This window comes from Tachyglossus aculeatus, chromosome 14, assembly GCF_015852505.1.
Source record: "Tachyglossus aculeatus isolate mTacAcu1 chromosome 14, mTacAcu1.pri, whole genome shotgun sequence".
Classification (NCBI taxonomy): Eukaryota; Metazoa; Chordata; class Mammalia; order Monotremata; family Tachyglossidae; genus Tachyglossus; species Tachyglossus aculeatus.
The window spans coordinates 49,745,195-49,770,757 of NC_052079.1; the positions used below are offsets into that span (position 1 = coordinate 49,745,195).

Genomic DNA, 25,563 nt, shown 5'->3' on the forward strand with positions numbered 1-25,563 from the left:
CCCTTCCCCACAGCACCTGTATATATGTATATATGGTTGTACATATTTATTACTCCATTTATTTATTTATTTATTTTACTTGTACATTTCTATCCTATTTATTTTATTTTGTTGGTATGTTTGGTTCTGTTCTCTGTCTCCCCCTTTTAGACTGTGAGCCCACTGTTGGGTAGGGACTGTCTCTATGTGTTGCCAATTTGTACATCCCAAGCGCTTAGTACAGTGCTCTGCACATAGTAAGCGCTCAATAAATACGATTGATTGATTGATTGATTGGAGACAGCTGTGGCCCAGAGGCTGCTGTGGCCGGCACTGGGCCCTGGGGTCCCTGGCATCGTTTTTTTCCGGCAGCCAGGCCCCAGGCGGCCAGCAAAGCACCTCCAGGGCAGGGCTATGGGGACCACGGCCTCTCTTCCCAGTTCTGGGCCCGTTGTCCCACTTTAGGAACTTTGAGGTTCCCTCTGACAACCCCAAAACATTACCTGTGAGATTTGTTAAGTGCTCTCTATGTGCCACACTCTGTTCTAAGCAGTGGGTGAGCCGGAGGAGGGAGGAAATCCAAGTATTTTGTGTCGGCCACAGTCCCTGCCCCACTTGGGGCTCAATCCCCATTTTACAGATGTGGTAACCGAGGCCCAGAGAACTTAAATGACTCACCTAGGGTCGCACGGCAGACAAGTGGCAGAACCGGGATTAGAACTAAGTGACTCCCCTAGGGTCACACAGCAGACAAGTGGCAGAACCCGGATTAGAACTAAATGACTCACCTTGGGTCACACAGCAGACAAGTGGCAGAACCGGGATTAGAACCTGTGACCTGACTCCCAAGCTTGTGCTCCGTCCACGGGGCCAGGCTGATGATTCTAAAAGCTTCTTCTGGGGGCTCATGAGAGCTTTGCTGGGCGGGTGGGGAGGCCCGGGCTGAGATGGGATCTCCCCAGCAGCAGAGGTGGTGAAGAAGGGAAGCGGAAGAGGCCGAGCAGCTATTGCTGTTGTGGCCAGAAAGGACACTTCCCGAACTTTTCCCAGTGGTTCCCAGAGAGGCCACTGTTGTGGCAGGAGGGGAGCACAACACAAAACCTCCAGGAGACAGTGTGGATAGCGGGGGCTCCCCCCGAGAACTCCCCCACCATCTGGGATTGCCTCTTCTCCTGCCTTCCACCCCCTCCCTTTATCACACCTTGCCTTCGTCTCCCCATCCTCCATCAGCCCACCCATCCCTCCCTCTGCCCTCGGCCCCCCTGGAGGCCCCGGCCTCCTCGCACTGGGCACCCCAAGGGGCCCCGAGGGGCCTCCCTGCAGAGCAGCTGGCGGGGAAAGGGTGACGGACCTGACCACCAACCCCAGCTCCGGTAGAGAACAGGTTCCCACCTTGCTCCATGACTCCGACCCTCTCGCCGTCAGCCGGGGGAAAGCAGCCGTTTTCTAACCAGGCCGTGGATCCCCCTCCTCCCCGTCACCCACTCCCCTCCCTCGCCCTGGCTCAGGGAAGCAGGCAGGACCCAGGTGGCTGTGTTTCTGTATCTTTAATTCTTAGTCATTTATAAAAAATCAAATCCTTAGGAAAGGTGTCTACTACTCCCACCCTAGGGAAAGGGGGGACTTTTATGGGACAGGTTGGGAAATAGGGCCACATTTTATGTCACGGACCTGAAGTTCAGGGTGAGGAGGGGGAAAGGGGGCATTCCCCTCCTTCCCACGGTGTTGCTAGTAGGGCCCGGGAGCAGCCACCCAAGTAGCGCACGCCTCTCTCAACCCGGCCTCAAATATCCTCAGATGGGCAGGCCATCCTCTGTGTTCCTGCCGCAAGAGGACCAGGGGAGCAAGGAGGAGCTTCCCCTTTCCCCACCGGGTAAGAGGAAGGACTGGGATGCTCCATTCCGCGACCCAGAGCTGTGAGGGCAGAGGGGCATCCCAATCGGCAGGCTGGCACTACCCTAGGACAGCCGGGCTGCTCCCCCGGGGCCCGACCCCTCAGCGGATGACGGGAGCCGAGCGGTCATTGGTGACGGTGGGCCGGAGCTTCACCGTGGCGAAGGGGTTGGTGCCGCTGAGGAGGGAGAAACGTGAATAATAAAAGTTGTGTACTAGTTAAGCGCCGACTATCTACCAAGCACCGCACTAAGCGTGGCTCAGTGGGAAGAGCCCGGGCTTTGGAGTCAGAGGTCACGGGTTCAAATCCCAGCTCCGCCAACTGTCGGCTGTGTGACTTTGGGCAAGTCACTTCACTTCTCTGGGCCTCAGTTACCTCATCTGGAGAATGGGGATTAAGACCGTGAGCCGCCCCCCGTGGGACAACCTGATCACCTTGTAACCTCCCCGGTGCTTAGAACAGTGCTTTGCACACAGTAAGCGCTTAACAAATACCATCATTATTATTATTACTAAGCGCTGGGATGGATACAAGCAAATCAAGTTGGACATAGTCCCTGTCCTGCATGGGGCTCACAGTCTCAATCCCCATTTTACAGATAATAATAATAATAATGATGGCATTTACTAAGCGCTTACTATGTGCAAAGCACTGTTCTAAGCTCTGGGGAGGTTACAAGGGGATCAGGTTGTCCCACGTGGGGCTCACAGTCTTCATCCCCATTTACAGATGAAGGAACTGAGGCCCAGAGAAGTGAAGTGACTCGCCCAAAGTCACACAGCTGACAATTGGCGGAGCTGGGATTTGAACCCATGCCTTCTGCCTCCAAAGCCCGGGCTCTTTCCACTGAGCCGCCCTGCTTCTCTACTTCAGATGAGGAAACTGAGGCCCAGAGACGTGAAGCGACTTGCCTAAGGGCACACAGCTGACAAGTGGCAGAGCCGGGATTAGAACCCATAACCTCACTCCCCAGCCTGTGCTCTATCCACTCCGCCACGCTGCCTCTCCTGGGCCTCGATGGGTGCCAGGAAGACTCTCCCGGCTCTGCTCCCGTCCCTGGGACCCAGGGACATGGGGGAGAATTTGGTCTTCACTCAAGTGGCACAGACGTCCCGGCCATGGATGTGTCCCCACTGACATATCCCACTGATGTGCCTTGCAGACACACCCCCATATATATACACCCTGGGTATATCATCATCATCAACATCATCAATCATATTTATTGAGCGCTTACTATCATCATCATCATCAATCGTATTTATTGAGCGCTTACTATGTGCAGAGCACTGAACTAAGCACTTGGGAAGTCCAAGTTGGCAACATATAGAGACGGTCCCTACCCAACAGCGGGCTCACAGTCTAGAAGGTGTATATTTCCAGCCCCGCCCCCACGGCCATGTGGATGCCCGGGCAGACCCCCAGCTCAGTCACGGGTACACAGTGCCCACCAACCCTGACCCAGGCAGTGCCCACCCTGACCAGCCCTCTCCAGCCCCGCTACTCTTTGAGAGAGGACCGGGATACAGGCGCACCGGCTGCACCTCTGGACCTGACCTATGAACCCACACACGCATACACACGCTCACATGGACGTGTGTACCCAGACCCCAACATGTGACCGGACCGCAGGACCCCCTGTGAAGCCCCCCACCAGCCCCGTCAGACTCACCGAGGGAACAGCTCCGGGGGTGGCTGCTCCCAAGCCATCAGCTTCTGCAGGTGGGATAGACAGGTGGACAGATAGACGGGCAGACAGAGAGGCAGACAGGATTAACGGTTGGGGGCACGGGGTGCATAATAATAATGATGGGATTTGTTAAGCGCTTACTATGTGCAAAGCACTGTTCTAAGCGCTGGAAGCACTGTTGTAAGCACTGGAAGCGCTGTTCTGAGAAAGGTGCAGATTAAAGGTGACCCCATCCAACTCCAAAGTGACATCTGGGAGCCCCTAAGTACACACACTGCCACAACACGTACACATCTGCACGCACAGATGAGGGGCTTGCCCCGCCTCATCCCCTATATTCATAGATCGTGAGTCCCTCGAAGTCTGTGTCGAATTCCCATCAGTATAGTCTCTCCCGGGGCTTCAGTTCAATTCAGTAATTCAATGCTCTGCACACAGTAAGCGCTTAATACGCCTACTGTTGAAGGCTCAGGCCAGGGGGAAGGGGAATAATAATAATAATTTTGGTATTTGTTAAGCACTTACTATGTGCCAAGCACTGTTCTAAGCGCTGGGGGAGTTACAAGGTAATAAGGTTGTACCAGGGAAGGAAGGAGGGCAAGGATGAGGGGTGAGGGGAGGGAGGATGAGGGGCTAGGGATGCTGTGAGGTGGGAGGTCTCCTTCCAGCTCCTTGTCTTTAAGGCCTGAGGCTCATTGGGGGACAGAGGTCGGAGTCAGGGGGATGCTCCCTCCCGGCCCCCCGGCCCCTCACCTTGGCATCACCGGTGCCCCCCAGGCTGCCCACGCTGCTGCAGGAGCTGTTGGGGATGGGCAGGGCTGGTGGGGGGCTGAGGGCCCGGGGCTTGGCCGGGGTCCCCCAGGAGGAGTCTGGAGAGGCTGCTGAACTGTCGGGACGATCCAGGAGGTTATCGAGGCTGCGGCTGCCGCGAAGCGGGAAACACCTGGAGCGGGGACACGGGCCAGCGGTGACGTGGGGCCGTCAGGGGGTGGGAGACACGGACCGTGGGGGTCCGGGACTCTCCCTCCCTCTGGGGTCTCCCTGCTACAGGAGTCCAATATGACCGGGGTGCATCATCCCATTCCCCAGAACCAGAGACCCTGATCTCCCCCTTGTCCCCCTCTCCATCCCCCGCATCTTACCTCCTTCCCTTCCCCACAGCACCTGTATATAAGTATATATGTTTGTACATATTTATTACTCTATTTATTTTACTTGTACATATCTATTCTATTTATTTTATTTTGTTAGTATGTTTGGTTTTGTTCTCTGTCTCCCCCCTTTTAGACTGTGAGCCCACTGTTGGGTAGGGACTGTCTCTGTATGTTGCCTATTTGTACTTCCCAAGAGCTTAGTACAGTGCTCTGCACATAGTAAGCGCTCAATAAATACGATTGATGATGATGATGATGATCTAGTTGGAGGCAAGGGGATGGACCAGCTGACCTCTGGCTTGTCTGCTAGATTCTCACCTTTTCAGGCAGGAAAAGAGGGTGAGGGGGTGTCAGAGGGGGTGGGGAGGCTGCAGAGGGAGTTAGGGGGGCTGCAGAAGAGGAAACACGTTAAGAAGGCAGAGGGGGCCGGTTTCGGGGGCAGCAGGGAATGGTCAGGACCTCCCGGGGGAGCTCCCTCGCCCCCAGTACCTGACTGACAGCTCATCAAGGTTCGCATCTTCCAGGGGCTTCACATAGGCCTCAGGGAACCAGCCGGTCCTACAAGCAGAGGCCAGAGGCAACCGGCTGGGCAACCTCCCTGCCACCCGCCCAGCACCCCATTTCACCATCCTCCAGAAGGGGACTTGCGGCTATAGAGCATTGAACACCCAGACAGCTCCTTCACTCCACCCCCCTGGGCAGAATGGCAGAGCCCCCTCTGAAGGGAAGCAGGGGGTACCCAGCGTCCCGCCCCCCCGAGTCCTGAAGGCCTGTGATTTCCCGGGTCCAGGACTGACCACACCCCCACCTTGGGTTAATAACAATAATAATAATGGTATTTATTACGTGCTTACTCTGTGCCAGGCACTGCACTAAGCGCTAAGCGGATACAAGCAAATCGGGTTGGACACGGTCCCTGTCCCATGAGGGCCTCACAGTCTCCATCCCCATTTTCCAGATGAGGTAACCGCAAAGTGACTTGCCCAAGGCCCGGGCTCTATCCAGTGTGCCATGCCGCACAGGCCGGCCCCCTTCCCCACCAGACTCCCGGACTGCAGACTCACGTGCCGGTCCCGTCCAGCTTGCCGTAGAGCCAGCCGTTCTGGGCCTCGGGGACCAGCACGGCGATGACGTCCCCGGCCGCGAAGCGCAGCAGGGTGTGGTTGGTGCTGTTCGAATGGGACACCAGGGCCCGGACCCGGCGCGGGCCCCCCGGGGACCCCGGATTCTCCGCCAGCGAGTTGGAGCGGGACTGCTGGTTGCCAGCGAAGAGGGAGGCTGCCCGGGGGGGAAGAGAGGGTTCAAGACGATGAGGGGGGTGGATTCCCTTAACCCACCCCAGTCTTTGAAAGGCTTTGAGGGAGGGAGGTACTTTTCTAAAGTCTAAGCCCGGTTCCGCTTGCTGCAGCGCGGTATGTGGTACGGCATGTCCTGAATTCGGTGGGGCAGAAAATGGCTGCCTCGGGCCGCGGCCTGTCCTCCCCGGCGGCCATCCCGGGGGCTCGTGGGTCTCCGCCAAAGCGGGGGCCCACCGTACTGGCTCCATCCCTCCTCAGGCGTGTGTGTTTGTGGCAGGGGGTCGGCACCCCCAGAACTCACAAGCAGACGGGGTCCTCGGCAGAGATCTGCGGTCTGGCTCCAGCTGGGCCGAGGGCCTGGCCTCCACAGGCTCAGAGGTGTAGGAGCCTGAGGTGTGCCGGCTCCGGGGGGAGCTGAAATCTCCCAGAGGCCTCTGGGGCTGCGAGGGGAGACGTTGGGCAGCCCGGGGACCACGGTGGCCGGTCGTCTGGCAGGGGTCGCTGGGGGTGGCGCTGCCCCTAGCCCACCCCGGGGACCCCAGTAGGAACCCTTTCACCATCCCCCAGGCCAGGGGGAAGGCAAGGGTGAGGCCGGGGCCCTCGGGGGAAGAGCGAAGTTCAGCTCCCAGGGCATCAGTGGGGGCGCCGGAAGCCTGGGGGGCGAGGCCGGAGGCGCCCACGGCTCCCAGGGTCTCACCATCTCCAGGTGGGTGGGAGGCAGGCGGCCGGACGGGTACCCCGGCCCCGGGGAGGGACCCCGCAGGCCCTGGGAGTGGGGGCCCGATGGGTTGCGGCTGGCTTCCGACTGTTCCTTCCACAGAATCACCCGGTTCTGGAGGAGCCCGCGGGCCTGGGGCGGGGGAGAGGGTGACATGGGGCGGGGGGCATTGAGGCAGCCAGACCGAAGCTGCTTGTGCCCGCCTCCCTCCTGCCCCCGGCCTCCGGATCCCGGGAGGGGAACAAGAGAGCATGGGGAGGCAGAGGAGCAGCAGGTGATGGACTGAGGGGCTGGGGGAGGAACTGAAGAGGGTGGGGGTGGATGCTAATAATAATAATAATAATAATAGTATTATTAATACTAGTATTACTAGTAATAGTATCATTATTATTATTAGAGAAGCGGCGTGGCTCAGTGGAAAGAGCCCAGGCTTTGGAGTGAGAGGTCATGGGTTCAAATCCCAGCTCCACCAATTGTCAGTTGTGTGACTTTGGGCAAGTCACTTCACTTCTCTGGGCCTCCGTTACCTCATCTGGAAAATGGGGATTAAGACTGTGAGCCCCCCGTGGGTCAACCTGATCCCCTTGTAACCTCCCCAGTGCTTAGAACTGTGCTTTGCACAGAGTAAGCGCTTAATAAATGCCATTATTATTAGTGGTAGTAGTAGTATTTGCTAAGTGCTTACTATGTGCCAAGCGCTGTCCTAAGCACTGGGGTAGATACCAGATAGTCAGGTTGTCCCCCGTGGGGCTCACGGTCTTAATCCCCAATTTACAGATGAAGTCACTGACTCCAAGACAAGGAAAGTGACTTTCCCAAAGTCACACAGCTGAGAAGTGGCGGAGCTCGGATTAGAACCCATGACCAACTCCCAGGCCTGCGCGCTAGCCACTACGCCAGCTCTGCACACAGTGAGCGCTCAATAAATACACCTGAATGAATGAGCGGGCAGGGAATGGGCCTCCTCGGACCAGTCGGAGCCTCCGGTCTGAGGCCCCCTCCGCCGAAACCCACCCCCAGGCTCACCCGGCCATAGAACTGCAGGAAGGTGCCGGACAACAGCAGGTGTTTCTCGGCCAGGAAGCGGTAGCGACGCTTCTGCTCCAGCTCGGCCGCCCGCTGGCTGTCCGTCACGAAGGCCCGCATCTGCGCGTGCAGCCGGTTCACGCTCTCCTGAGGGGTCGGGGGGCGGTCAGGGGGTTAGGGAGGAAAGCCTGAGCCAAGCCCAGAGCCCCCCCGGGCTCCCCCAGCTCAACATCGGCCGCTTGCCCCGGCCTCGCGGTCTCACCCAGAGGCCTCCAAGCCGCCCCCGGGACCCCTGGCATCACCCACTTTCATCTCGCGGGCGTTCTTGTCCCTCGTCCTCTCCATCCTCCACAGCTCCGACATGCACTTCTCCAGGTGGGCAGCCCGGTGCCGGTACTCCAGCTCGTAGTGCTGGCGGCTCTCCTGGGGGGCCCGGCGGGCTGTGAGCCCCGGGGGGCTTCGCCAGCCCCGGGGAAGGAGGGGGGGACCCAAGGCCGCAGCCCCGGAGAGAAGGGGCCAGAAAGGGCTGTCGCTTTCCCCCCCACAACCCCACCAATTCAAACCCCCTGCTGAAGGCGCATCTCCTCCTTATATTGCCAATTTGTACTTCCCAAGCGCTTAGTACAGTGCTCTGCACATAGTAAGCGCTCAATAAATACGATTGATGATGATGATCTCCTCCAGGAGGCCTTCCCAGACCGAGCCCCACTTTTCCCATCTCCCACTCCCTTCCGCGTCACCCTGACTCACTCCCTTTGCTGTGGAGCGGGGAGAGGGGGAAAGAGCACTTACGTATGTCATTTTATTTATTTATATTGATGCCCATTCACTTGTATTGATGTCTGTCTCCCCCCACTCTAGACTTTGAGCTCATTGCGGGCAGGGATTGTCTCTGTTGCTGTATTGTACTTTCCCAAGCGCTTACTACAGTGCTCTGCACACAGTAAGCACTCAATAAATACGATTGAATGAATGAATTCAAGGAATGATTGAAAAGTCTGCAGTCTCCCCTCCCTCCCCACCAGCCGGACTGTACCCCTGGGTCAGGGGTCAAATCTGGGGAAGGAGAGTCTAGAAGTCCCCTTCTAGACTGTGAGCCCACTGGTGGGTAGGGACCATCTCTAGATGTTGCCAACTTGTACTTCCCAAGCGCTTAGTACAGTGCTCTGCACACAGTAAGCGCTCAATAAATACGATTGAATGAATGAGAGGGGGATGTGGGCCCCAACAGATGGCCCCTGGCTGGAGGAGGGAAGGCGGAAGCCCGAAGCCAGGGGTCCGGGGGCCTAGCCCCCCTTCCGTCCTTGCCTGGCTGTGTGACCTTAGGCTCTGTTTCACCCCCCTGATCCCCCAGCCCTCCCTGTCTGATGGGAGCCCAGAGAAGAGCACTCAAACCAAGTAGGGGATGTCTACTTGGATGTCTGAGGTGGGGTGGGGTCACACTTTTTCATGGTATTAAGCGCTTACTACGTGTTAAACCATCTTCTAAGTGCTGGGTTAAATGCAAGTTAGGTCGGGCACAGTCCCTGTCCCGCACGGGGCTCACAGTCTAAGTAGGAGGGAGAACTGTTATTGACTCCCCCATTTTAGAGTTGAGAAAACTGCGGCACAGAGAAGTGAAGGGACTTGCCCTAGGTTGCACAGCAGACAGGCGGCAGAGCCGGGATAGAAACCAGAATCTCAGACGCCAATGTCCCTGCTCTTTCAAGCAACCAATAGTATTTTCTGAGTGCTTACTGTGTGTGGACAACAGTACTGATCACCTTGTATTCCCCCCCAGTGCTTAAAACAGTGCTTCGCACATAGTAAGCGCTTAAGCAATACCAACATTATTATCATTATTATTACTAAGCACTTGGGAGAGTACAATACAACAGAGTTGGTAGACGCTTTCCTTGCCCACAGCAAGCTAGCTGTGTGACCTTGGGCAAGAAGCAGTGTGGCTCAGTGGAAAGAGCCCGGGCTTTGGAGTCAGAGGTCATGGGTTCAAATCCCGGCTCCGCCAATTGTCAGCTGTGTGACTTTGGGCAAGTCAGTTAACTTCTCTGAGCCTCAGTTACCTCATCTGTAAAATGGGGATTAAGACTGTGAGCCCCCCGTGGGACAATATGATTACCTTGTATCCTCCCCAGTCTTAGAACATAGTAACTGCTTAACAAATACCATCATCATCATCAAGTCACTTCACTTCTCAGTTCCTCAGTTGACTCCACTGTAAAATGGGGATTCAATCCCAGTTCTCCCTCCTACTTAGACTGTGAGCGCTATGCAGGACAGGGACTGTGTCTGACCTGATTAATCTGGAACTGATCCAGCGCTTCGAAAAGTGTGTGGCACATAGTAAGCGCTTAAATACCAAGAGAAAAAAAACAACAACTAGTTTACGATCTAGAGGACTGTGAGGCTATGCTGCTTCCCTGTGGCTGGTTCAAAGTTGGTGAGGGGGTACGGCCCAGGAGCTCCTCCCCAAGACACGGAGCGGGGAGCAGGCCCAGGTCACCCGGGGGGTTCCTGCTCACTTGGATAAACTGCATGTCCAGCTTGGTGTTCTTCTCCATGTGCTGCAGCACGTCTCCATGAAAGGTTTGCACCTGGGCAGGGAGGGCAGGGGAGAAAGTACTCGGGGACCCCCCCCTCCTCCCCTCACCCCCCACTCCTCCCCTTTCCTTTAGCCCATCCTCTCAATCCCATCTCTTTTCTCGTGCACCCACGGGGAACCTGTTGACTGGACACAGTTCAGAAGTTTTTTGTTTCTTTTTATGGTATTTAAGCACTTACTATGTGTCAGGCACTGTACTGAACCCTGGAGTAGATACAAGCTAATCAGATCGGACATAGTCCACGTCCCGCGTGGCGTTCACGGCTTTAATCGTCATTTTGCAGATGAGGGAACAGAGCCGTGAAGTGACTCGCCCAAGATTACACAGCAAATTCATTCATTCATTCATTCATCGTATTTATTCACCTGTATATATGTATATATGTTTGTACATATTTATTACTCTATTTATTTATTTATCTGGTACATATCTATTCTATTTATTTTATTTTGTTAGTATGTTTGGTTTTGTTCTCTGTCTCCCCCTTTTAGACTGTGAGCCCACTGTTGGGTAGAGACTGTCTCTATATGTTGCCAATTTGTACTTCCCAAGCGCTTAGTACAGTGCTCTGCACACAGTAAGCGCTCAATAAATGCGATTGATGATGATGATCTATTCTATTTATTTTATTTTGTTAGTGTGTTTGGTTTTGTTCTCTGTCTCCCCCTTCTAGACTGTGAGCCCGCTGTTGGGTAGGGACTGTCTCTATGTGTTGCCGACTTGTACTTCCCAAGAGCTTAGTACAGTGCTCTGCACACAGTAAGCGCTCAATAAATATGATTGATTGATTGACTGATTGATTGATTGAGCGCTTACTGTGTGCAGAGCACTGGACTAAGCGCTTAGGAAGTCCAAGTTGGCAACATATAGAGACGGTCCCTACCCAACAGCGGGCTCACAGTCTAGAAGGGGGAGATGGGGGCAAATGGGGGAGCCGGGATTAGAACCCAGGTTCTCTGGCTCTCGGGTCTGTGTTCTGCCCACTAGGCCAAGCTGCTTCTCAAAGGGATTCGTTCATTCAGTGGTATTTATTGAGCGCTTACTGTGTGCAGAGCACTGGACTAAGCGCTTGGGAAGTACAAGTTAGCAACATAGAGAGACGGTCCCTACCCAACAACGGGCTCACAGGCTAGAAGGGGGAGACAGACAACAAAACAAAACATATGGACAGGTGTCTAGTCATCAGAACAAATAGAATTAAAGCTGGATGCACATCATTAACAAAATAAATAGAGTAGTAACTATGTACAAGTAAAATAAATAGAGTAATAAATCTGTACAAATATATACAAGTGCTGTGGGGAGGGGAAGGAGGTAGGGTGGGGGGGATGGGGAGGAGGAGAGGAAAAAGGGGGCTCAGTGTGGGAAGGCCTCCTGGAGGAGGTGAGCTCTCAGTAGGGCTTTGAAGGGAGGAAGAGAGCGAGCTTGGCGGATGTGCGGAGGGAGGGCATTCCAGGACAGGGGGAGGACGTGGGCCGGGGGTCGACGGCGGGACAGGCGCGAATTAGTGGCCCCTACCCACAATGTGCTTACGCTCTGAACTGCGGAGAGGCCCCAGAGGGCTAGCAAGGAGGCCGGGAGGCCGGGGGAAGAGGTCCTGGAGGTGGTCTTCAGCAGAGAATCACAGAATTAGAAGTAACTTGGGCGGTCCATTCCCCCGCCCATGGGGTGGGCAGCCCTCACATCCCCGGACTGAGTCACTGACCCTTAAAAATTTCCAGAGAGGGAGACTCCCCCAGTTTCCCTTGGTTGAAGACCCCGACAGCCAGAAATACTTTGAGTGTGAATCCCTTCTGCTGCAATTTAAATCCCTTCAATTTGAGTCTCTTCTGTTGCCTCCTGTTCCCAGGGAAAACAGAGCAATAGCTCCCTGCCGCTCCTCCATCACCCCTTCAAGACTCCGAAGCACCGTGATCTAGTGCAGCGTGGCTCAGTGGAAAGAGCCCGGGCTTTGGAGTCAGAGGTCAGCGGTTCAAATCCCGGCTCCGCCACTTGTCAGCTGTGTGACTTTGGGCAAGCCACTTCACTTCTCTGGGCCTCAGTTCCCTCATCTGTAAAATGGGGATTAAGACTGTGAGCCCTACGTGGGACAACCTGATCACCTTGTAACCTCCCCAGCGCTTAGAACAGTGTTTTGCACATAGTAAGCGCTTAATAAATGCCATTATTATTATTATTAGTGGACAGAGCCCAGGCCTGGGGGTCAGAAGGACCTGGGTTCTAATCCTCGCTCTGCCACTTGTCTGCTGCGTTACCTTGGGCAAGTCATTTCACTTCTCTGTGCCTCAGCTACCTCATCTGTAAAATGGGGATTAAGTCCGCGAGCCCCATGTGGGACATGGGCCGAGCCCAACCTGATTAGCTTGTATCTACCCCAGCATTTAGAACCATGCTAAACAAATAGAAAATGCTTAACCAATACCATTATTATTACTGTTATTGTTATTATTATTATTGAGGACAGTGCCCAAACCCCCTCAATCTTCTCTTTTCCAGGCTAAATAATCCAGTTCCATCAGTCTGTGCTCCCAGGCCTGCTTCCCGGCATCCCTCCCCATCCCTACCCCTCCTGGAGATTTTCCTTCCACTGGGCTGAGCTTCTGCCCTGTTACCCTCCCGCCCAGGCCCCGGCTGACCAGAAGTTGAAAGAGAAATGGAGGGACCGGAGCTTTGGAGCAAATTTGAGAACTGACCCACACACTATCCAACTCTCCCTCTGCCCCTCCCACCTCCATCCCCATCCCCTCCCCCAAATACTTACGACAATTTCCAGGTCAGAGTTTAGGTGTCGCTGGGTGTCAGACATTTGTACTAAGATTTCACCTGGGAGAGATGAAAGAGAGAGGTGTGTGATTTAGGGCTGGCTCCTGCCTGCCTCCCTTCCTTATTGCCCCTGGAGCCTCAGAAAAGCACTTAGTACAGCGCCCGGCACATAGAGAAGCGGCCTAATTTAGTGGAAAGAGCCCGGGTTTGGGAGTCAGAGGTCATGGGCTCGAATCCCGGCTCTGCCACTTGCCAGCTGTGTGACCTTGGACAAGTCACTTAACTTCTCTATGCCTCAGTGACCTCATCTGTAAAATGGGGATGAAGACCATGAGCCCCATGTGGGACAAACGGATTACCTTGTTTTTACCCCAGCGCTTTGAACAGTGGCTGGCACATAGTAAGCACTGAACTAATACCAACATTAGTAAGCGCTGAACAAATCCCTGAATTATTATTATTATTCTTATCAAGGCCTCAGGGCCGGGCATCGTCTCCAGGCAAAATAATAATAATTGCATTTGTTAATCACTTACTATGTGCCAAGCACTCTACTAAGCGTGGGGTGGATATGAGACAATCAGGCTGGACACAATCATTCATTCAATCGTATTGACTGAGCACTTACCGTGTGCAGAGCACTGTACTAAGAGCTTGGGAAGTACAAGTCTATATGTTGCCAGCTTCTACTTCCCAAGTGCTTAGTACAGTGCTCTGCACATAGAAAGCGATCAATCAATACGATTGAATGAATGAATGAATGAATGAACAAGTCGGCAACATATAGAGACGGTCCTTACCCAATAATGGGCAGTCCCTGTCCCAGTATTTGTTAATCACTTACTATGTGCCAAGCACTCTACTAAACACTGGGAGCACTTGAAGCAGCGTGGCTCAGTGGAAAGAGCCCGGGTTTTGGAGTCAGAGGTCATGGGTTCGAATCCCTGCTCCGCCACGTGTCTGCTGTGTGACCTTGGGCAAGTTACTTAACTTCTCTGAGCCTCAGTTACCTCATCTGTAAAATGGGGATTAAGACTGTGAGCCCCACGTGGGAAAACTTGATCACCTTGTATCCCCCCCAGCGCTTAGAACAGTGCTCTGCACATAGTAAGCGCTTAACAAATGCCATCGTCATCATCACTGGGGTAGATACGAGATAACCAGGCCAGACACAGTCCCTGTCCCACCTGGGCTTCACAAGGTAAGGGGAAGGGAGAACAGGTTTTTAACCTGTTAGAGGAGCAGCGTGGATCAGTGGAAAAGAACACAGGCTTTGGAGTCAGAGGTCAGGGGTTCAAATCCCAGCTCTGCCAATTGTCAGCCGTGTGACTTTGGGCAAGTCACTTAACTTCTCTGTGCCTCAGTTATCTCATCTGTAAAATGGGGATTAAGACTGTGAGCCCCACTTGGGACAACCTGATCACCTTGTAACCTCCCCAGCGCTTAGAACAGTGCTTTGCACATAGTAAGCGCTTAATAAATGTCCTTACAAACCTCCATTTGTACAGATGAGGCGAGAGGCACAGAAACGAATTGGCTTGCCCAAGGTCACACAGCAGACAAGCGGCAGAGCAGCAGGTGCCTGGATCGGGATGGGAGCGTTGAGGAGGCTGAGGGGAGGTCTCCCGGGGCCCTTTTTAGGGTAGGCGTTCCCAGGGGAAGAGGAATAAAAGGTTGTGGGCTGGATACCAAGGCCATTTGGCTGGGAGACCCGGCTCCTCTCGACTGAGGCCTACTGGGGGTTGGATCCGAGCGGGAGGGTCTGGTCACCCCAAATCCCCCGTGGGAGTCCGGGGGAGGCCGAGGAGGATGGAAGCACTGCCAGGGGCAGAGAGGAGGTGAGGCGACCCATCCTCCGGCCTCACGGTCAGCCCCCGTCACCCCCTCGGCTCACCTGGGCCACGACCAGCCACCTGTGGGTGGGCCGGAGGAAGGAGTGGAGCAGCGGGGAAGCGGGAACAAGGAGGAATGAGGAGGGATTTGAGTCCTACCCAGCATCTGCGACGTGGAACTCTGCAGGGCCTGCTCCCCGATCTTCTGGATTGCTTCGAAATAGACCTCTGCCGCTTCTGCCAGTGCTGCCCGGCGGGGAGGGGGCAAAGAGCTTCAGGACCTGCCTTCCCCCGGCCCCCCCAACTCTTCCCACGGGTCCCCTCCCGGGTGGACTTCAGCCAGCAGTCCGGAGCGAGGTGGCCACCCAAGAGAGCCGGTCAGGCAAGGCAGGCTGGGGCCGTTCGGGCCACAGGGCCACCAACGGCATGGAGAGCACCTCCCCAGCGCTTAGAACGGTGCTTTGCACATAGTAAGCGCTTAATAAATGCCATTATCATTATTATTATTATTCAGGGCTCCCGATTCATTTAATCCTATTTATTGAGCGCTTTCTGGGTGCAGAGCATTCATCATCATCAATCGTATTTATTGAGCGCTTCCTATGTGCAGAGCACTGAACTAAGCGCTTGGGAAGTACAAATTGGCAACATCTAGAGACAGTCCCTACCCAACAGTGGGCTCACAGTCTAAAAGGGGGAGACAGAGAACAAAAGCAAACGTACTAACAAAATAAAATAAATAGAATAGATATGTACAAGTAAAATAAATAGAGTAATAAATATGTACAAACATATATACATATATACAGGTGCTGTGGGGAAGGGAAGGAGGTAAGATGCGGGGGTGTGGAGAGCATTGTAATAAGCCCTTGGAAAGTACAGTTCAGCAATAAAGAGGGACAATTCCTGCATCGTCCACTGCACCTGTATATATGTTTGTACAGATTTATTACTCTATTTCTTTTACTTGTACATATTTATTATTCTATTTATTTTATTTTGTTAATGATTTCTTTTACTTGTACATATTTACTATTCTATTTATTTTATTTTGTTAATGATCAGTCAATCACTCAATCGTATTTATTGAGCACTTACTGTGTACAGAGCACTGTACTAAGCGCTTGGGAAGTACAAGTTGGCAACATATAGAGACGGTCCCTACCCAACAGCGGGCTCACAGTCTAGAAAGGGGAGACAGAGAACAAAACAAAACATATTAACAAAATAAAATGAATAGAATAGATAGGATAAATAGAATGATGGTGTGCATCTAGCTTTACGTCTATTTATTCTGATGACTTGACACCTGTTCACATGCTTTGTTTTGTTGTCTTCCTCCCCCTTCTAGACTGTGAGCCCGTTGTTGGGTAGGCACCATCTCTATCTGTTGCTGACTTGGACTTCCCAAGCGCTTAGTACAGTGCTCTGCACACAGTGAGCGCTCAATCAATACGATTGAATGAATGAATGAATCCCTCCCCAAAACAGGCTTACAGTCTAGAAGGTGGGGAGGCAGACATCAAAACAAGTAAACAGGCATCAATAGCATCAATATAAATGAATAGAATTATAGATACATAAATGGAATTATAGATATATAAATGGAATTATAGATAAAATAGAATGACAATAGAATCAATATAAATAAATAGAATTATAGATGCATAAGTAGAATTATAAATAGAATGACAAGAGCATCAATATAAAGAAATAGAATTATAGATACATAAACAGAATTATAGATATAAATAGAATGACAACAGCATCAATATAAATAAATAGAATTAGATACATAAATAGAATTATAGATATAAATAGAAAGCCAATATCATCAATATAAATAAATAGAATTATAGATACATAAATAGAATTATAGATATAAATAGAATGACAATAGCATAAATAGAATTATAGATATAAATAGAATGACAATAGCATCGATATAAATAAATAAAATCACAGATACCTAAATAGAATTATAGATATAAATAGAATGACAATAGCATCAATATAAATAAACAGAATTATAGATATAAATAGAATGACAATAGCATCAGTATAAATAGAATTATAGATACCTAAATAGAATTACAGTTATAAATAGAATGACAATAGCATCAATATAAACAGAATGACAATAGCATCAACATAAATAAATAGAATTATAGATACCTAAATAGAATTATAGATATATAAATAGAATGACAATAGCATGAATATAAATAAATAGAATTATAGATACATAAATAGAATTATAAATACATAAATAGAATTATAGATATAAATAGAATGACAATGGCATGAATATAAATAAATAGAATTATGGATATAAATAGAATGACAATAGCATCAATATAAATAAATAGAATTATAGATACCTAAATAGAATTATAGATATATAAATAGAATGACAATAGCATGAATATAAATAAATAGAATTATAGATACATAAATAGAATTACAGATATAAATAGAATGACAATAGCAGGAATATAAATAAATAGGATTATAGATACATAAATAGAATTATAGATATAAATGGAATGACAATAGCATCAGTATAAATAAATAGAATTAAAGATAAATAAATAGAATTATACATATCAATAGAATTATAGATATATAAATAGAATAATAGATGTATATAAATAGAATGTCAGGTATATAAATAGAATGTCAGATATAAATAGAATTACAGCTCTGGGGCCTTGGGAGGGGAACGCAATGACTTGGGACTACAGGAGTGTGAGTCAGGGGTCTCCTCTCACCCTGAGAAACACTCTAGGTTCCAGCTGCACACTTTTCCCTGCTTCAGGGACGCCCCCACGTAGCCCTTCTTCACCCCCATCCCTTTTGCCCCACCTAATTCCACCCCTGACATTTCCCCACCCCATCTCACCACCCCCATCACCCCACCTCACCCCATCTAACCGTCACCTCCATCTTCCCACCCCATATCACTCCCCCATCACCCCCCATCTCCAACATCCCTCTTTCCTCATCCCACCTGAGCCCATCCCATCCCTCACCTCATCTCTCCTCACCACGTAACTCCTCCAACACCCCCATCCCACCCCCCACCTCATCTACCCACCCCACATCACAGCATCATCCCATCCCACCCCCACTTCATTCCATCATCCCACTTCCATCACCCTATTCCACCCCTCACCTCATCTTCTCACCTCATCCCACCCCCCTACACACCTCAGCAGCTCTCTTGTCCCTAGCAGTGGAGGAGAAAGCTGTACTTATGGACACATTTGTAATTTAGATTAATGTCTGTCTATCCTCCAGACTGTAAGCTCATTGTGGGCAGGGAATGTGTCTGTTTTTTGTTCTGTTGTACTCTCCCAAGTGCTTAGTATAGTGCTCTGCACACAGTAAGGGCTCAATAAATAAGACTGATTGGGGACAAGTGGGTTGCAGCCAGTGTGGCTTGCTGGTCACTCACCATGGAAGGCACGGAGGTAGTTGTTGCCCAGGTAGACCAGGTTCTCCAGGGCTGGGTTGAACTGCTCCATGATGCTCTGGAGGCCCCCACGGGGCAGGGGATGGGTGGGTGGGGGGGATCACAAATTAACACAACGTCAGGGGCCTGAATGCACCTTTGTGCAGTGAGAAGAGCTAGAGTCTGGGAGCCAGAGCATGGGACCTCTAGCCCAGCTCGGCCACCAGCAGGCCTCGTGACCTTGGGCGAGCAGCCATTCAACCTCTCTGGGCCTCGGGTTCCTCATCTGTAAAATGGGATCCCTTCCTATCCGGCAGGGATGTCGTGAGGGCAGAAGTGAGATGAGCAAAGTGGTTTGGAAAATGAAAGCCGTTGAAGGTGGTTTTAATAATAAGGGGTTGGGGGTGATGCATCTGGCCTATCTTGAGAGGTAAGGGGGTGCCCAGATCCAGGTTCTCTCTCCTGCAGCTTCTCCCGGGCCTCGGCCTCTTCCTGCCTCTGCTCAGACAGGAGCCCCAGCAAGGAGAGCTGCACAGAGGACTGGGGGGCTTGCTGGCTCTCCCCACACCTAGACTCTCCCAGAAGGTGAGGAGGCTATGCCTGCTAGATTGGGACTGCCCGGGCCACCAGGCCTAAAGGCCGGTGCCCTCACACAATCATCCTCAGCGGGCAAGCACCCATCTCCGTGACAGATCCTGGCCCAGTTGGAGTCGGTCGCGGTTCGGTCCCCGCAGCCGGCGGCTGAAGTTGGACGCTTCCCCCGCTCTCTCCACCCCATCCCGGGGCAGGGGCGTCCCCGAGGAGTAGCTTCTATTATGTCCCAGGGCTGGCTTTTCTTTCCAGCCCTGCTCTGAGAACGGTTTGCAGGACTCTGCCCTGCTCCACATCCTCTCCAGCTGCAGGTTTGGCTCTCCGGACCTGGGGACTGGGCTTCAAGATGGTGGCCTCTAAGTAGCCCACAGGAACTATTCTCCTGGGGAGCCTGTGCCCCCAGGAGCTGGAGGCCCCCACCAATGACTCACCTGGTAGATGGCCATGGTGGATCTGTAGAACTGGTCCATCTTGAGTCATTCAAGGGCTCGCCCAGGGGGCCGGTTCCGGAGAGCCAGAGGGGCCTCAGTCGGGCAACTTGTTCACTTTCCCCACTGGGCCAGGGTGGGACTTGGGAGTTCTGGGGCAGCTAGGGCAAGGACTAGTAAAGAGGATTAATTATTCACCAGTCCCTAGTCCGGAACTTGATCCGTAGCTGAAACCGGACACCCAAGGGCTAGGCATCCTGGGACAGGGGTTCATGTGACCTTCCCCTTCAATTATTTACCCCTGGGCTGGGGGTGTCACCTCATTTAGGCTGGCCTGAAAGGTGCCCTGCCCTTCTGTCCACCCTCAAGGTCCGCCCACCTCCCCTCCAGCCCACCCCTAACAGTGTGGCCTAGTGGATAGAGTACAGGCTTGGGAGTCGGAAGGACTCGGCCACTTGTCTGTTGTGTGATCTTGGGCAACTCATTTCACTTCCCTGTGCCACCCTTATCTCAGTAGTAAAACGGGGATTAAGATTGTGAGCCCAGTGTGGGATGTGGACTATGACCAACCTTAATAGCTTTTATCTACCCCAGTGCTTATACAGTGCCTGGCCCATTGTAAGCAATTAAATACCACAATTATTAATATTAGTATTAATAATAACAACACTTACTCCAGCAGAGGCCAGGGTGGGAAACCATGGCCCTCAGCCTCAGCTTTGGGCCCTCACACCCCTTCCCCAGAGGCTCCTGCCCAGGCCGGGGAAGACAGGAGGCGGACTGCTTACATCTCCCTCATCTGACACCATCAAAAACAGGGCCAGGGACTCAGACCAGGTGATCCCCCAAGACCCTTTCCAGCACCAGGACTCTGCCCTTGCAGGCCAGCCCCGGGTGATCCCGGCCCCGGGGATACATGAGGACAAACAGTTGGGAGGGAAAGACCGCTACGAGACCACCACAAGCACAGTCAGGTCAGCTTGAATCCAAACCGTTTTATTTCACAGGGACCCAGGAGTCCGAGGAGAAATGCCAGGGGCCCCTGAACCATCTTGCAAAGTTTGCCCCTTCAGGAAGAATAAATTAACAGGCTCAAAAACCAAACCAACAAAGGAGGGAGGAGAAACTCAGCTGGCTGTAGTGAGGGCCCTCAGAGAGCATCACAGTTCGATCAGGGAGACGGGTGAAATCTGGGAGGGAGCCGGGGAGGTTCCCTGCCGTGCTTCAGAGCCGAACTCCGTTATCATTTCCAGGCCCTGGGGTGGCTCAGGACAGCTGCCTCCCAGCCCCACCGAGGGAGCAGGGAGGGGCAGGGGGAAAGGTTGGGGTGGAAGTTCGGTGTGATTTCTAGAGTCGCTCCAGAAGTGCAGTAACGGCTTCAGGCCCAAGCCTCTCTCCCCTCCCCCAGCCTCTGGACGCCTCCATGGTTACCTAGGCCCAGCCCTACCAGCCACCCTCCACATTAAAAAAAAAAAATCAGGTTAGGATCGGTAGATACCGTGTGTCGGGCCGGGGGAAGGGATGGAACAGCAGCAGTAGTTTGGCCCTTTCTGTGTGTGTTACTGGAGGGTAGATGACTAGGGGGTGCGGAAGGGTAGGATTGGATGAATGGGGAGATGAAGGCGATGGAAATGTAGGACCACCTGTCAGTTATCAATAAATAAATCAAGGCAGCAGCAGACACAGGGGAGGGGGAGGGAGGAAGGCTTGAAAGCCTCAGGCAGCTAATGCCAGGGGGACAAGTGAGGGGACGGAAGTTGGAGGCAGGGGATGGAGGGGAGAAATGCCATCCCATGTCAGAAGCCCATCTCTGGCCCCTCAAATCCTCCCTCCTGCCAGTCCCGCGGGCTCCTCCCGCCCTGAGGTTCCCCCCAGTCCCGCTTTGGAGTGACCCCCGGTCCTCCCTCCCTGAACGGGGCCGGGAGGGTGGCCCTCAGAGGCCGAGCAGGTGCTGGACCAGCTGGTGGATTTGTTTTCGCTGCTCATGGATGTATATCTGGGTGTCCCAGAGGGCGTTCACCAGGACTGTGTCGCTCACCTCATCCAGATTCACTTCCATCCCGAAATGGGGGTTGAATCTGTCAAGGGATAGTGACCACTGGAATGGGGAGCAGAATCAAGCAGTCGGAGGGTGGGGCTGGGGCCCTGGGGATGAGGGGGCACCCTGGGGCCGAGCCTTCCGCCGGCGGGGGGCAGAGAAGGGGCCGGGGGGCGCCTGGTTGAATGGCCAGCGGTGAGAGAGGGGGTAGGGGATACCTGAAATAGAGGGTGTCCACCATCTGACACCAGGCCCGGGCGCGGTTCACGGCCCGCCCATCCGGCTCTGTGCACTGCCAAGAAAAACCCCCGTCAGGGCCCCTGGGCCCACCCAAACCCCTTCCTTCTCTAGAGCCCCAAGGCCGGTTCCAACCGAGGGACAGCCCTGCCGCCATCTGGGCCCACCCCCGGCAGGCTCTAAGGAGGGGTCGACGCTGGGCCTTGGTTCCACTCCTCCAGGTAGGGATCCGGCCTGAGACCCCCTCTAAGATGGGGATGAGACCGGGGGTGACCGAGGGAGGGACTAGCAAGGAACGGAGATGGGGAGTGCTCTAGTCCTGAGGACAGAGAAGAGTACTGTCAGGGATCCTCTCAGAGCCCCGAGCTGGGACCCCAGGGCTCCTGTCAGCTTGTGGTGTGCCAGCCCCAATCTGTACCCCAGTTTCCCACTCTAACTGGAAGGGGTCATGGGCTCACCCCTCCCAAGGACACCTCCCCATCGCCGACTCCGGCCCTAGCCTGGACGCTCGTTGGTCTGATCCCCAGCCACCCCCATACTCACACAATCCACCACCATCTTGCCCAGCTCCCGGGCCCCGAAGACCGTTTTGGCCAGTTCCCAGGGGTTGCTGGGACGGAAGACATCCACACAGCTCACTGGCACCTGTGGGGATTTCCCTGTGCCCAGGGAGACCACCACTCCCAGCTTCTTCACTCTGTGGCGCTCACCCTGTGGGAGAGGAGGACAGGGAAAGGCTCTTTAAGCATGACTCCTTCACTCATCCCCGGGCCCTTCCACCGGCCCTCGCGGCCCTGAGGAGCCCCGGTGGAGACGGCCTGGGCACTGGACTTCCCCACAGCCTGGCCCGGGGACCGCTTAGGAGTCCCCGCTCTGGCTCCCCAGGATTGCGGAGTCCCGGCCCGTCTCGGGGGCGGAGGGGACAGGGAGGGGCTGCCCTCACCTTTCGGATGAGGTCCCGGTTGTACTCGTGGATCTCGGTCATGGCGTCCAGGGTGGGGTTGTTGGCCAGCAGGCCGCCATCCAGGAAGCGCCCCATGGGACGGAAGTAGGTGGGGGCAGCTCCGCTGCTGCGGGCAGCCCGCCACACCAGCTGATCTGGACCAGGGAAGGAAGGAGGGAATCCGTGTAGGGGGAGAGAAGAGGGGGGAGTTCCGCCCCTTTTCCCCATCATCCTGCCTCCGGTCCCTCTGGTGTGTACCGCTTGACCGGAGCGACCGACCTGCCCCACTCGGCCCCCGGCTCGCCGCCCCACTCCCCGCACTGGGATGAGCCCGTGTGGGGCCTTTACCTTTGGGCTTGGTGAGAGGCTGGAGGTTGTCAGTGAGGATGAAAGAGGGCTCGTACTCCGTCTCTGGAGCGTCGTAATTCCGGAAGAGGTGGAGCTCTGCTGGCTGCCGGTCAGACAGAGTCCCGGTCAGCATCACCCTGGGAGAAATGAGCCGGGAGGCCGGGGTCAGGCTCCGGTCGACCCCTCAGGCACGGGGGGAGGCACCCGGACTGCCCGCCTCCCAATCAATCAATCAATCATATTTATTGAGCGCTTACTATGTGCAGAGCACTGTACTAAGCGCTTGGGAAGTACAAATTGGCAACATATAGAGACAGTCCCTACCCAACATTGGGCTCACAGTCTAAAAGGGGGAGACAGAGAAAAAAAAAACCAAACATACTAACAAAATAAACCAGCTAGCCCTCAAGACACTCTTAATTATTACTTTGGGGCAATGCTCAGGACTTGTTGATATGGTCAGTGGGTCAGGTTAACCTGGAAGGGCTAAGAATTTCATGGTACCCATGGGTGGTTTAAACATCAACTGCTTTTTTGACATGTTAATTGGTACTGCTTTCAGTCATTTTGTTACACTGTGAACTTCCTATAGACCCCCCACCCCCGAAAAAAAAACATTTTCAATTAAATAAAAGAAGAAAGCTAAAAATCAAGGCCAGTGCCCAGGAAAAAATTCAACTAGTTTTGTTAGCTGCATGGAACCCAGGGCCCAGAACCTGAAGAATAAGAATGAGTCCCTTTTGGGAGGTCCGTGGGGAAGGGATAGATCGATTATCCTCTCAGAGGGTGACCCACTGTCCCCCACCACCTTGGGGGCAGAGACGAGGACCCTGGGCCACTCCCAGCCCACCCATCTGTTCTCTAAGGTGGTGCCCGGCCCACTCATCCCCAGGGCCTCCCCGGTTCTCTCCAATTCAGTCCAGGCTGAGTTTGACCAGGCCTGACACGTAGCCAGGTGGGGGAAGGAGGCTGTAGACACTACCTGGGAGACTAGCCCAATGGTTCTAGTCCCCCTTCTAGACCGTGAGCCCGTTGTTGGGCAGGGACCGTCTCTATATGTTGCCAACCTGTACTTCCCAAGCGCTTAGTACAGTGCTCTGCACACAGTAAGCGCTCAATAAATACGATTGAATGAATGAATGGTTCTCCGTGGTTTACCCACGCCTGCCCCAGAACCAATACCGACGTTTCTCACGACTGCCCATTTTCACCTTCTCACATCCCGCCCCCAAGAGCCGACCCCAAACTCCCTGCACGCCCCATCCCATCAACAGATTCCCCGACAGTCTCCCCACATGAGCTCTCGCAGTCTCATTTCTCTTACCTAGCTACTTATGCATCACCTTCCCACGGGGTGGTGGTCCCACGGGTCTCCCCCCGGGGGGTCACTTCCACTCCCAGAGGCCCCACTCCCCTGGGGGCCTGGGGGGCTGAGAGCCCCCAAGCTTCAGCTGGGGCTCTCTCCAGTTCCTCAGCTGGTCCCGGGTGCCTTACTTGGGTTTCTTGATGTCAGTCATCTTGGAATGCTCCCCGAACTCCTTCTTGAGGAACTCCTCCAGAGGCGTCGACTCGTAGGGCCGCGAGCCGCGGAAGACCTCGTCCTTCATGCGGAAGTACAGGCCGCGCATGTAGGTCATGGACTTCCCTGGGGCGGCGGGGACAGAGCCGCTCAGCACCGGGGCGGCCGAGACACAAAACCGGCCGACCGCCGCGCCGCTCCGCTGAGGCCCCACCTCCTCCAAGAGGTCTTCCCCAATTGATCCTTCACCTCCCTGCCCTATTGAATAATGATGGTATTTGTGTAGCTCTTACTCTATGCTAAGCACCACATTAAGCATTGTGGTAGACGCAAGATACGTTGGACACGGTCCATGTCCCACAATGGGCTCACACTCGAAGCCGGGGGGAGACGAGATACTGAATCCCCATTTTACACATGAGGAAGCTGAGGCATGGAGCCGGGAAGTGTCTGGACTTCTTGTCCTGCAGGGAACTCCGGGTCATTTCAGATCCCCCTTTTTTCCTCTCCTCCTCCCCATCCCCGCCCCTGCCCTACCTCCTTCCTCTCCCCACAGCACCTGTATATATGTTTGTACAGATTTATTACCCTATTTTACTTGTACATATTTACTATTCTATTTATTTTGTTAATGAGGTGCATTTAGCTTTAATTGTATTTATTCTGATGACTTGACACCTGTCCACATGTTTTGTTTTGTTGTCTGTCTCCCCCTTCTAGACTGTGAGCCCGTTGTTGGGTAGGGTCCGTCTCTATAAGTCGCCAACTTGTACTACCCAAGAGCTTAGTCCAGTGCTCTGCACACAGTAAGCGCTCAATAAATACGACTGAATGAATGAATCCAGCCTCCGCCTTCACCACTGAGTCTCCCAGACTGCCGTGGTACCAGATGAAAGCTCTTTCCGTCCTGGCCCTTGCCCCTACTGCTGAGTGCTCCTGCCGCTCTCAATAATAATAATAATAACAACTATTATTATTATTATTGCTTGTATCCACCCCAGCTTGTATTATTGCTTGTATCCACCCCAGCGCTGGCGGATACAATAATAAT

General features: G+C 53.4%; 2 protein-coding genes across 4 annotated transcripts in view; both read right to left on the reverse strand.

The window, feature by feature from the left end:
- Nucleotides 1-1,511: 1,511 nt before the first annotated feature.
- BAIAP2L2 (BAR/IMD domain containing adaptor protein 2 like 2) lies at nucleotides 1,512-19,555 on the reverse strand. Its single transcript, XM_038756468.1, has 14 exons — nucleotides 19,431-19,555; nucleotides 18,412-18,487; nucleotides 15,114-15,200; nucleotides 13,121-13,182; nucleotides 10,279-10,350; nucleotides 8,066-8,182; nucleotides 7,760-7,906; nucleotides 6,713-6,865; nucleotides 6,317-6,455; nucleotides 5,782-5,995; nucleotides 5,207-5,275; nucleotides 4,317-4,506; nucleotides 3,546-3,589; nucleotides 1,512-2,050 (listed from the first exon to the last, which is right to left on the reverse strand). The coding sequence occupies exons 1-14, from the start codon at nucleotides 19,467-19,469 to the stop codon at nucleotides 1,975-1,977; spliced, it is 1,485 nt and encodes a 494-aa protein (XP_038612396.1). The 5' UTR covers nucleotides 19,470-19,555; the 3' UTR covers nucleotides 1,512-1,974.
- Nucleotides 19,556-20,402: 847 nt separating this feature from the next.
- The window catches only part of PLA2G6 (phospholipase A2 group VI), a 30,243-nt gene continuing 25,082 nt past the window's right edge, over nucleotides 20,403-25,563 (reverse strand). For all 3 annotated transcript variants that reach the window (XM_038756265.1, XM_038756267.1, XM_038756268.1), the window contains 6 exons: nucleotides 24,488-24,638; nucleotides 22,994-23,130; nucleotides 22,646-22,800; nucleotides 22,246-22,413; nucleotides 21,684-21,757; nucleotides 20,403-21,505 (listed from right to left, as the gene is read on the reverse strand). In XM_038756265.1, the coding sequence (XP_038612193.1) occupies nucleotides 21,361-21,505; nucleotides 21,684-21,757; nucleotides 22,246-22,413; nucleotides 22,646-22,800; nucleotides 22,994-23,130; nucleotides 24,488-24,638 (830 nt within the window). In that variant the 3' untranslated portion in view covers nucleotides 20,403-21,360. The remainder of the gene's footprint in view (nucleotides 21,506-21,683; nucleotides 21,758-22,245; nucleotides 22,414-22,645; nucleotides 22,801-22,993; nucleotides 23,131-24,487; nucleotides 24,639-25,563) is intronic.

Coding starts and splice junctions, on each gene's coding strand:
- BAIAP2L2 (XM_038756468.1), bottom strand. CDS start 19,469: ATGGACCAGTTCTACAGATCCACCATGGCCATCTACCAG. Junction 15,201..18,411: donor CTACCTCCGTGCCTTCCATG/GTGAGTGACCAG, acceptor CCCGCCGGGCAG/CACTGGCAGAAGCGGCAGAG. Junction 10,351..13,120: donor ACTCTGACCTGGAAATTGTC/GTAAGTATTTGG, acceptor CTCCCTGCCCAG/GTGCAAACCTTTCATGGAGA.